The sequence below is a fragment of the Anolis carolinensis genome, chromosome 1, assembly GCF_035594765.1.
Source record: "Anolis carolinensis isolate JA03-04 chromosome 1, rAnoCar3.1.pri, whole genome shotgun sequence".
NCBI classification, from domain to species: domain Eukaryota; kingdom Metazoa; phylum Chordata; class Lepidosauria; order Squamata; family Dactyloidae; genus Anolis; species Anolis carolinensis.
Genome location: NC_085841.1, coordinates 248,628,518 through 248,641,251, shown reverse-complemented (window position 1 = coordinate 248,641,251; position 12,734 = coordinate 248,628,518). Strand labels below are relative to the sequence as shown.

At 37.6% G+C, this 12,734-nt stretch overlaps 1 protein-coding gene across 24 annotated transcripts in view; it reads left to right on the top strand.

The window, feature by feature from the left end:
* clasp1 (cytoplasmic linker associated protein 1) overlaps positions 1 to 12,734 on the top strand; it is a 232,682-nt gene that overhangs the window by 115,889 nt on the left and 104,059 nt on the right. For all 24 annotated transcript variants that reach the window (XM_062967373.1, XM_062967374.1, XM_062967375.1 and 21 more), the window contains 6 exons: positions 790 to 863; positions 2,890 to 2,982; positions 4,218 to 4,363; positions 8,041 to 8,176; positions 8,973 to 9,043; positions 10,901 to 10,960. In XM_062967373.1, the coding sequence (XP_062823443.1) occupies positions 790 to 863; positions 2,890 to 2,982; positions 4,218 to 4,363; positions 8,041 to 8,176; positions 8,973 to 9,043; positions 10,901 to 10,960 (580 nt within the window). The remainder of the gene's footprint in view (positions 1 to 789; positions 864 to 2,889; positions 2,983 to 4,217; positions 4,364 to 8,040; positions 8,177 to 8,972; positions 9,044 to 10,900; positions 10,961 to 12,734) is intronic.

The following is a 12,734-nucleotide window of genomic DNA, read 5'->3' as shown; positions in this document are numbered from 1 at the left end:
TCCATTTCGGTGTCACTTGATGGAATAACTGAACATTACAGCTGGGACATTGATTAACTTGTTGGTTTTGGGAACATACTGAAAGACTTTTGCTAAGTATTTTGAAATTGATTTGTGTTAGTATGGCACTATATATAAATTCAGATTTGTAGATAAACTTTATCTAAGCCCTCAACAGTTTAAATATTGCATTTCAACTGTTATGTTAAAAACTAAATTCATGTGAAGTTAGTGGGGGTTCTTACAAAGCCAGTGCTTTTCCAAATATCAAGTACATCTTCCTGAATAATCTGTGTGTGTGTGTGTGTGTGTAAGGGGAAAATAACTGAGGAAATGTATTTCCATGTGGTACCTCTTTCAGAAAGCTTTCAGAATATCTCGGTCAAACAATAGCCTCAATCTAATTAATGTTTCAAAGATTTTCCTTCTTCTATCCATCTGCCTTTCTTCATCGTATGTCGTTGTCAAGAATACCACACTTATTAATTATAGATGTAGCCTTCTCTAAAAGCAAAGGCATCATTCGAGATCGGGGTAAATCCTATCTTATGTTAATCTCTTTTAATGATCTTGGTAGGGAAACATCAATGTATACAGATTGTTCTTTCTACTTCTATATTTCTCTCTCTTTTCTATCCTTATTTAAGATAGATTTTTGCATGTAGTTTTTAAGGTAAAATGACATACTTTATGCTTTTGTTAGTTTGTTTGTTCTGTTGCTTTCTTTCTCTGTGTTAATCTCTGGCAAATGAAATCAACAATTCCTGTTTCTCCTTTTGCAATTGCCAGCAACTAAAGAAGGGGCTGGTGCTGTTGATGAGGAGGATTTTATTAAAGCGTTTGAAGATGTCCCAACAGTTCAGGTAAATAGTGACTTAATGATTAAGACCTGATGGGAGTTGTGATGCAGTAACATCTGGAAGGCTGTAGTTTGTTCTGTTTAGTCAAGAGAGTGGGGTTTGAATTGGGATACAAGGTATGTGGATATGATGCTTGACTTTAAAATGTCCTTTAACCTTTCCCCAACCTCAGAGCCACAAGTGCCATTATCCCCAGTCCGTATGGCAGATAAGCAAAAGTGATGGGAGTTGTCATTCAATAACATCTGGGAACCCAAACTGGATAAAAACTAAAGAGCACCAATCACTATGCTCTCCACTATCATGGATCAGAGCAGTATCTGTAGTGGCATTGATCTATTGCTCATGGCCCCAAACTCTTAATACTAGATCTTCACCTGCCGGGCTCAGTCCTATCCTATAGAATATGAGTTGTCCCTAAGAGCAAGGCCTTTTCTTTTCAACAAATTCTGTTTGAAAGCCTGTGAGAAAAGAAGTGAGTGAGTTTTATCTTCACTAGTGCAGATCCACCTTATGATTCCCTCCATACTTGAAAAATATTTTGGCCAGATAGCTGTGCATACGGCATGAATTCTCTTTGAACATGAAAACAGACTAGTTATGCCAAGAGGCAAGAGGGAACCTAGTAAGCAAAGTAAAGCGGCATTGAAATTGTAACATTATATAAACATATGTTGCTTCAAAAATTCTGTTATTAAATGATAAGGAGACCAGAACACTTAATATATTAGCCAAAATTCTAGCTAGACTTTGCTGTAGAAATACTTTAGTAAGATTTGCCTCTGACCGAGATAAGCTTATTTGTTTACATTCGTTTCAGCAAGCCCAGAACTTGGAACAACATGATTAATTCAACCCATTCATCTTGCAAGCTCTCTATGTCATGTAAATTTGTCCTTACGTTACGTAAAACAGGGAAATAAAGGTCAAACACAGCCAAACACAGATTTGAGCAAATATTTAATTTTTTAGGCAAAGGTCTTAAATGACATGTTAACATCAAGATGCTTGGTGCATTGGTAATTAGTAGGCATTGGTAGTCTTCCCTGGCATATGAGGTAAGGGGAAATGCTTTAAAAGCTCATGACAGTTGCATACATAGTACAATGAGTTCAGCATAAATCTAGAACTATATCATAAATGGACATAAGGTTCAGTTTAATCAGTACAGATTATATAGACATGTTATATTGGGTTTGTATCCACATTTGTATTCCATCTGCTGACAGAAGCCCCTGTTGATCAGAGATTTCCATGAGCAACGAGAGGATTTGCCACCTGAATCTTTCGCTTTCTAATGTGCCATTTGGAACTTGGGAAGTGCAACGGGAAAGACTTATTAGCCAGAGCAAAAGCTAGAGCAGGCTCCAGAGCTTAGAAGGCTATTTTTGACTCTCCCTAGACATGGTAGGCCACATCTTACCATGACAGCCACCATTTCGAACAAATGGAAGGTTGCTAATCACTCTTGCTTCACTTTGGGCAACTTGTTTTTCTCTTTCAAGATCAGATTGGATTAAAACAGCATTTTCAAATCTGAGAAGAGAGATTTTGAGTTGAATATTTTTGGTGAGGCCATTTGAGGTCCAAAGACCTGTAATCCTCTCTCCCCAGACCATACATAGGTGGGCTGCACAATTAGCTCCCCTGAATTAGAGAAAGTTCCACTGGTTGGGTTGTTTGGACTTTAGTAGCCGAAGTCAAAAGTAGTAAAAACTATCTAAATTGGTCTGAATTCCTTTTAAGAATATTAAGTACTTATTTTATCTTTGTTTAAATTATAGAGGTTTTTTTCTCCAAATGTTCTTAGTGCTAACTTAATAAAATAACAAAGAAGGAAATGCCTGTGGTTAAGTGTGTTAATTGGGCTCTGGAGTAATATTAGTAACATTGCCTTTAATGTGTAGTATATAACATTTTTAAAGTATGTGAATAAATTATGTAAGTCATTTGATAAAATTGAGAAATGAATATATGTTCAGCATCTAAGGAATAAATATTTGCATCTTAAACCTCTTCCTCTTCGTAGATTTATTCTAGCCGAGACCTTGAAGAATCCATAAACAAAATCAGAGAAATCCTGTCAGATGACAAACATGATTGGGAACAGAGAGTATCTGCAGTAAGCATTCAATTTTATTCAACTCTTATATAAAATAATCAACTTAGCAGATATTTTACCACTGTTTGACACTTACGTCATAATTGCACATGAATAACAATAACACTCTTACTGTACTTGCATGTTCATGGAAAAAGAAAGTTGTTTTTCTGCATTCAATATCATTATTATCCATCTGAAAATTTTTAAACTAAGAGAAAAAGAGCTCCAAAGAGAACATTTGATCTTTATTTCCAGAGAGATTGTATGTTCCAATGTAGCCCTCCATGTTTAGAACATGTTATCTACCACTATCCCCAAGTCTCTCTTCAAAATCAAATTGAGTTTAAATGGGCTTCATTTAAAATCTCAAGGCTGGAATCCATGTAGTATTCAATCAGGTCATGAACATTCTTTCTGCCCTTCACAGTTCAATTGGCTTTGGAGGGTTTTTAGAATATTTGTTAGGCTGAGAGAGTATTTTTTGAAAAGAGAGAGATCCCCTTCCATTGGGATTTGCTATGGGTGGTTGAATATTCAATCCTGGATACAGCCCCAAGAGTTTTCTATTTGCCCAGGCTTTTAAATGTGTTTGATGCTGATTTTTCCTTGGTAATGTGATTTATTCTATTTTATTTCCATTTTTAAAAGCTTGTTTTTGTGATCTGTTCTGAAATGTTGACTAAAGGGCAGTATATAAATATTTCATATACTAAATAAATATTAAAACATCCCTACACTACTTACCGTGTTTCCCCGAAAATAAGACAGTGTCTTATATTAATTTTTGCTCCCAAAGATGTGCTAGGTCTTATTTTCAGGGGATGTCTTATTTTTCCATGAAGAAAAATTCACATTTATTGTTGAACAAAAAAATAAACATTTATTATATACTGTACAGTAGTTGTCATCACAAACCAGTATAACCAGGCAAACTGAATCCTATCAAGAATTTCTTGTTACTACCATTATTTCCATGTACAACTGGTATGTACATTTACCAATCCTGCATTATCTGGTGTTCTGTTTGGCAGGCGCTGGGCATGCTTCCAAACGAAAACTTCGCTAGGTCTTACTTTCAGGGGAGGCCTTATATTTATCAATTCAGCAAAACTTCTACTAGGTCTTATTTTTTGGGGATGTCTTATTTTTGGGGAAACAGGGTAGCACATTTGTGCTTCTTGCCATAAATCAGAAATATGCTTACCAATGTGACAATATCCCTGTTAACTTCACTCTAAATTCTTGTGCAACAGCTGAAAAAGATCCGATCTTTATTGTTGGCTGGAGCTGCTGAATATGATACCTTTTTCCAACACCTGCGTCTGCTTGATGGAGCATTTAAATTATCCGCTAAAGATTTGCGGTCCCAGGTAGTGAGAGAGGCTTGTATCACATTGGGGTAAGGAATACAACTTGCATATCTTGTGTTAATTATTCTAATAGGAAAGTTTTTTTTCTCTCATCAGTTTTGTTGTAGGAAAGGTAAAAATATCCTAGATTGAATTGCAAGTCTAGATCAGTCAAGGTGAACCTTTTAGAGATAGAGCGCCCAAACTGCAACCCAAAACCTACTTACTTATCACAAAGTGGCAACACAGCAATTTAACCTGAATACTGGATATTATTTTAGAAAAAACTCATATTGTTGCTGCTGCTGCTTTTATTATTATTATTATTATTATTATTAAGGCTGGATGGCCATCTTTTTGAGGTGCTTTGATTGTGCTTTTTCTGCATGGCAGAAAGGGGTCGACTGGATGGGCCATTGGGGTCTCTTTCAACTCTAGGATACTGTGATTGTGTTTTCCTGCATATCGTAGGGGGTTGGACTGGATGGTCCTTGGAATTCCAAGCCAGCCTTTATTAAGTGCTGAGGTGAAGGGAAAGACAGGAGTCAGAAGTTGCATGTACATTGCAGAATGAATACAGTTGGACACTACTTTCACTACTTTCTTCCTCAGCGCTTCCTGTGGCAGCATTCTTGCCAGGAGAGCCCTGAAGCGAAGCGACAATGGCTGTGTGCTAGGGTGATGGCTCTGGGTGCCCCATCTGGCACTTGTGCCATAGATTCACCACCACTGGTCTAGCTCATCTGTTTTATTTCTTTGCCACTGTGAATCTATGATTTCCAGTTGTTTGGAAGCAGAGTTGTATTGCTTTCTTCCATTTCTTTGTGAAGAAGGGCAAAATTGATAATGTCTTGCGCAGACGTTACTTCAATTGGGATGGTTTAATCTAATTACGAAGACTCAATCCCGACGCTGCCACCAATTGTGATGGTGCTAAAGCCAATTGGGAAGATTCAAGCCAATTGTAATGGTGTCAAAGCAAATTGTAAATGCTGTTTCCACTGCTGAGGGGATTTTTGAATCTTTTAATCCCTCTAGATTATATATATATCACCTTTATATGAGGGGATTACAGGGGGTGATCTTTATTTCAAGATCCCAGCCTCTGTCTCTGTAGTTAGGGATTTCTGTGTTGTTGTTCCCTTTCTGAGGTAACTGTGACTATTACTCTTCCCCAATTAGGTGATTTATTAAGGTAACTGCCACCAACATGAGGCTTTTGAATTATCACTGATGAAATTTGGCTCCACAGACGCAGATGAGATGAAATGAGTCAGTTGTTAACAAAGAACAAGAAGTTTATTGCATACAAAGCTTATGGTTGCAGGTTGATTGATTTACTTATGGAACTTTAGATAAACAAGTGGTTTAATAACTCTTATAACCACCACAACAGTAGTCTCTGGTGTAATTCCACTCTCACTCTCCTACTGATGATATAAATTGTAGCGAACTCTAACCTCAGCTGAGCTCCTTAGTGAACAATGTCCCAACTACAATAAAAGCCTTTAATTTGATCTACTACCGATCAAATTCCTGATCACTAGTCCTTCCCAACTAGAGATCTTGACTAGGCTCCCTTTAGTCTGCCTTGACTAAAAATTTTTGCCAGGCTTGTCTCCTTAGCCCTTCTTGACTGAAAAGCCTCCAGCCACGCACTCACTGGCTTCTTTTAAAACTCCCACTTTTTCCTTTTCTTGGCTCTGCCCACTTCTCCCTCTGGTGAGCTAGCCAGCTCCGTCTCCTTGGTAACAGCACTACTGTGGATTGAAACAAGATGGCTTCTGTTTCAGCTACTGTGTCAACTAAACACAAATACATACTCTAACAGTTAAAATTAAACATAATAACTATGACTTCTCCACAGTCTTCTTTTGGATGAGAAAATTAGTAGAGATTATTTCTAATTTCAGTGGCATTCTCCAGTAACCACATGTTTAAACTCTAGTTTCCATTTAGGTAGAAAACTAATGAAGCCATTGGAAGAATTTAAGCAATTATTTGTTTAGTCTGAGCATCCACAATAACCAGTTAATGGATGATCTATTTCAGATGCAGATATAGCTAATATCCTGTCATAGTTATCTAAATGCATATGTAAATCATTCTGGTTCCTGAACAGTTTGGCATGCTCTTTGTTTGATAATTTAAATAAGAGGCTTTTAAATAGAGAGGAGATATTGAACATAAAGGAAGTATGTGAGTGTGTGAGTCTCACTAATTCAGAACCATCTCCCCTCCTTCCTTTCCATGCATGTGTGTGTGGGTGTGTGACTGTGCTGACACTCGGCTGCAGGCAGGCACTGTGAGGTGAGTGTGTGCTTTCCAGGCCTGCCAGCGCCCTGCCACACATACACTTTCTTTTCAGGGAGAGTTTGTGTGTGGCGTGGGGCATGCAGGCAAGCCTGGAAAGCTTGTTCACACCTCTCAGTGCCTGCCTGCAGCTGAGCGCCTACACTGTCACACATGCCTCGCCACCCACCAGACACTCCGAGTTGAAAAGGGGGAGGGGCAGTGGTTCCTTCCTGCTTGCTTGCTGAGGTCTGGATGTGGGGCTGCCTGGCCATGACTCCTGTGAGTTAATGCAGGGCATTATGGGCGTGAGGGAGGGAGGAAGGAGGAGGAAGAGAAGAAGTGCAGTGCCGGCCGGGCAGCCGAACACCTTAGGGAGCAAGTGGGTGGGAAGCCCCCGCCCATAATGGGCCGATTTTTGGGCCCCCAAAACAAAACAATTTCGGGAGGCTTTCCGAAAACAGGTAGGTCCCCGCAACGAAAGCCAGAAACGAAACAAGACAAGTTTTTACCCAAATGAACATCACTACCTTTTATACATATCTAAAAAAAAATAAAGTAATGTCACCAACTATTTTACTAGATTTTTTTTAAACATTTCATATTTATGAATTGTTTTGTCTTGAGAAATGGAGGACCCTTTGTGCTGAATGCAACAGGGATTGTTGTCATTCAGCAATCAAAGGAATCAGGGGACTTCAGTGATGAGAGCATAAACTAAAATGTTTCCCATCAGTAATTTGAATGACAAAAATATTTATTTAAACTGTGGCAAGAAGAGAGCAAACCAATTGAGCATGGCTGATATTACTATTAAAGTTGCTTCCATAAAGTCATAGCTATTCCTAGCCTAAGTTCCTGAAAGCTTTCTTATATATCTATCCTTAGACTGCATGCTAACAAAATTACTAGCAGACTAGGAAGGAGAAGGTTTTTTTAAATAAAAAAACTGGAAATCTTTGCTATAGTCTCTTGGGTTCAAACTGAGTTCAGGGTGAAACGTCAGGTCGTTCCTCTGGTCTGGTGCTCCCATTGGTTAAAGGTCTATGGTGGAGACTGCTGGAAGCACTGTCTTTGAAGGAAAAGCACTAGGGCATTTTTAATAGCAGCTCTAAAATTTGCAAATGTCAGAGATGAAAAGCTTAGGAGAATGGCAGGCCTGAAACCGGCAATGCTAAGAAACCAAGCAATTTAATTATACCCTCTGGGGGATTCTCTAATAGTGTTGACAGTGACCTGAGCTGAATTTCACATGTTAAAGGGAGTATAAAAATGAATCACGTCAGGTGCTGTGATGGGTGTTTCAACACTGTTCCTGGACACAGAGTTTGTAAAAATGTGCAAAATAAAAGTATGTTTGGCCTCTGATGCTAAACAAGATATAACTGATTTGACCTATATATTGCTGCTATTGTGTTATTGTTGTTTCTTTCAGGCACTTGTCATCGGTCTTGGGTAACAAGTTTGACCATGGGGCAGAAGCCATCATGCCAACCATTTTTAATCTCATTCCCAACAGTGCCAAAGTCATGGCCACCTCTGGTGTAGTAGCTGTTAGATTAATAATTCGAGTGAGTATCTCTCAAAGCATTCTAACTAGAACATTCAAGTAGATAAAAATATGAAAATCCTTCTAATTAGCAAGCTTCTAGCAGAATTTTAAGAAGAATTCAGGAAGAGCTAATCACCTGCCGCTGCTTTTTGTATTTTTATATAGGCGCACACATGCATACACGTGCTAATTCTGCAGTGTTCTTTGACAGAACGTAGCCAAACTGAAAAATGGCAAAGCCATGAGACCTAAGTAATTTAACCCTGCCATCTGGGCCGTTCTCTTAATAGTATGATGGTAATCTGTACTAAAGCAATTATTTCTTAAACTGCAATGAAAGGTTGGTGGGAAAACAAACTCCCATCTGTTGGAAAGCTATTTTTTTTAATTTATTTCTGAAGAAGCCCACTCCAGATGTGAAATCAGGCATGCAGAAACATGTTGATTCCTAGTACATAATGTTGTAACAAATTTGGGCCTAACTGATGTTCCAATCTAGTTTTGTGAAAAATTAACTTGCATCTTACCTACCAGTATGTGTAAAGTACACAAATCTGTGCCCATTTCCAACATGGTTGTTTAAAAAGCTGGAATGAAATAATCACAGATTCTGTGGATGTTAAATTAAAAATGCTTATATCTTTTTCAAGAAAAAGTTCAATTTTCTATTATACACATTAAAATGACACATTTGCTCAGTGTGTCGGTTTGAGCAAAGCATAATCTCTTCATTCTTAGCATTCTTAGCGGTTAAAACAATTTTTCTTCCAATGGTACTAGAGTTTCCTTGTTCTTCTTCCTGTTTTCATTCCTAGCATACGCACATCCCTCGACTGATTCCCATAATTACCAGTAACTGTACCTCCAAAGCTGTTGCTGTTAGAAGGTGAGTTTTTCTTTTTCTTAATTACCTAGCAAAATGAAATTAGAGGTAGAGTCTGAAAGTTCGTTGATGTGCATTTTTGCATTTTCTGTTAAATCAAAGTTTTAATATCTGGCTTGGCCTCATGAAATAAATATTTGAAAATATCAGGCTCATGCCCTGACTTAGACCCATGAGCAATTAAAATGTCTACTATGATGTCAGTATGGCTGCAGGTTTAGAATTAGAAAAGGGGATCAGGAGAATTTGATACTAGCTGATCGGATATTTTTTTCAGTACGGAAATTCTATATATTTTCAAGAATTAAGTAAGAAGATAGTTAAAGATGGCTTTGCCTATTTCAGTGACATTGCCTTGCACTTGCTACTGGCGTTTCTTACTGATTTACATTTTTGTGCTGTATAGAAGAGAGAGAAAGAATATTATTATTTATTTATTTACAGCATTTATATTCCGCCCTTCTCACCCCGAAGGGGACTCAGAGCGGATCACATTACACATATAGGCAAACATTCAATGCCTTTTAACACAGGACAAAGACAAACAACATAGCTCCGAGCGGGCCTCGAACTTATGACCTCCTGGTCAGTGATTTATTGCAGTTAGTTGCAGCTGGTTTGCTCTCCCGTCTGCGCCACAGCCCCGGGCCATACCCATACCATAAATGTATCGAATACCATAACCCAACCAAAAATGTATCGATGTCTTGCTTTTTAGGTCTGCTCTTGGGGTTGTTTGGGTCACTGATTTATAAAATTCCATTAAATAGACCACATCAGCTCTAATTTCTTAGATGTGGTTATCATGATTTTCTGTGGGTGAGCAGATGGCCACTGGTAGGTGTGATGACATATCTTCTGTTTCAAAAACTAGAGCTGATAAGAGAAAACTGGAGCCGTTTTTGGAATCAGCAGATCAAATATACATAGAAACAGGGCTAACACTTCAAGCACCAAAATGTGTGTTGGGCAGTGTAATTAATATCTTCTGGGCTTGTATTTTAATGCATAGAACTTCTTATTCATAGGCGGATTTTCAGAAGTTGCTAGTGACAGAAATCCAACTTATCTTCCTTGCTTTTCAGTGAGGTAAAAAAAGAGAAGCCAAGACATTTTCTTTGTTAAGTAGGTGTACAGGCTTGTAATTATTCTGGATCCAGAATTTAGTGGAACTGTGGTAATGGGAAAAAATATTACCTCTGTTTGGTGCAGGGTTGTTGTTGTTGTTGTTGTTGTTGTTGTTGTTGTTGTTCTACCCCAATTTTTCCTGTTTGGAGAAATTAATCTACAACAAATTGAAATAGATATAAAAGTTAAAATAAGATTAGACAGATTTTTTATTTTTACATCTTAGAAATTATCATGCATTGCATACACTACAACATACTACATACTACTTGTATTGATATGATGTTCCTATTTTTGTTTGTAAATGCTATTGCTTCAGGATATGCTTCTCCATTTTGTATCCTTGTATGCATATTGGAAAACCCTAAATTATCTAGATTTACCATACAGAAATATATTCTGCATGTTGTAATATTCTACATTCCACCTCCCCATAAATAATCTCTCGAATCATCCAAAGTGATCCACTTAGTATCAAGATGCAAACTCTCAGAGAAGAGCATATAGGTGTTTATTATGGTTGCCTCCTTCACAGCTACAGAACACAGGATATCCAGAAATTTAACAAAGTGCCAGCATTTTCCAGAATGCATCTACATAGCTGACATTTAATGGCTTGAGCGTTGGTCTGCTTATAGGGCTTATTTAAGACTCCTTTCATATTCTTAAAATTTTAAATACATTTTGTCATTTAGGGTATTTAATGAAACTGTTTTCTTTCTCCTCTTTTAGGCGCTGTTTTGAATTTTTAAATTTACTTTTACAAGAATGGCAAACACACTCCTTAGAAAGGTAAGTTATATTACAAAAGATGAAGTATGTTTCTCTTCTGCACTCATTTTGTGTCTGATGGACTTGGGAAAGTTTAGGGCAAGGAAACCAGGTCTGTCTGGCTTGTAGCTCCTTCAGTTGATATTTTTCAATAAGTCATAACAGGAGGAGACAAAAAACAGGGCCACTCCAACGCTTAGACAGAGACACTAAATCCATATAACTCAGGTCTTATCCCGGAATGGCTTCTCTTCCAGCAGATCATTATAAGGTAATACTAAGTAACAGAAGGAATTTGCCCCTGATTTTCTAATTTTCCTCTTCCATCTTCATTTGTTCCTTCTGTGAGATGTCTTTTTATTTTTAGCTTCTTGACAAGATTGTCCTGCGTTTATTGATCTTATGTAAATCACTCTGGAATGTACTTTAGCTGAAGAGCTCACTAAAATATGTTAATATTTTTAATATTTGTTAAACTCAGGAAAGAGGAGGAATTAAAGAGAGGGTAATCAGGAAGAGAGAGAAATAAATATTTAAATCCTTTAAAAAATGTTTAACCCTTTTTAAACCAGAACCTTTGATGGTGCCAGTGGAAGAAGCTTACTGTACTGAAAAAAAATCTGAATTTAAAAACTTTTAAGCCAATGTCCTTATAAAGATTTTATTTTAGAAAAGGTTGGTGGTCTTCCTGTTTATAGGCAAAAGACTTAGGTGCAATTGAGTTATTTGCCAAATAGCCATATCGTGTAGTTTGTTGTTTCAAAAACATGCTGCTAGTTTGGGTAGAGATAGACGAAAGCTGAATTATGCTCATCTACAGGGGTGAAGACCATCAGAAGAGAGCATAAGAAGGTTGTCACAACAGCTAAAAAGATGTCAGTTTTCCTCCAATTTACAGGGACAGCATCCAAACTTCTTAGCCTTAAAATTATCCCTTAACAGATGAAACAGGTTAGATATATTACATCATGCTGATAGAGGCTATGTCTTTGTGATCCAGACGATTGGGTGAAGCTTCATTTGCCTGATGCCTAATATGTTGTGGCAGGCGAGCTCTACTTTGCTGTCACAAAAGATAGATGTTCCTTCATTCTGTGTATGCTGAGCTGAGAGCTAGTTTTGCTAAATTTGGCCCTGCACACATATGGAATGAAAAAGAGAACAAATTTCAAGATTTTGGAGATAATTATCTTCAGGACTAACTACGGCACGTAGTTCAACTTTGACTTTCTCCCTGAGGTATAGTGGGATGGAATTTGCTGGTAAAGATTTCCCCTAGAGAGCTATAAGTAAATCTGACTTCTAATGCTACCTCCATGGACGTAACATATCCTGCTTAAGGATACCCCTGACTCCTTGTTGTCTTTACATCAGCTGCCTAGGAAACAGTTTCTTTTTTCCTTAGGAAAAATCTGTTCCTGATCATTTCCCTTTCCTCACAGAAGCTGAGCAGCCTACAATAAACCATTCTGACAGGTTTTCTTCCTGAGCATTTGCAATGTATTGATGTTCTGTCCTATCACATTAGTTCAGCCCATTGGTTTCTCAAGTACAATTCAATATATAATATTAAGTCAGAGATACTTGAGATACCCTATGTATTCTTGTATGGTTTGGGGTGTTCATGTGTGCTGTAATATCTCAGTGCATCATTCTTTCAATGGTTTCTAAGAGTCTAAGGAGTGACCTTTGAAGAATGTTCTCTGGAATGTCTTATGCAAGAGAATTAAAAGTAATAAAGGTGGTTGGAATGAGAGAGAAAAATCCAACCAAATCCTCAAAAAGGATATTGGCT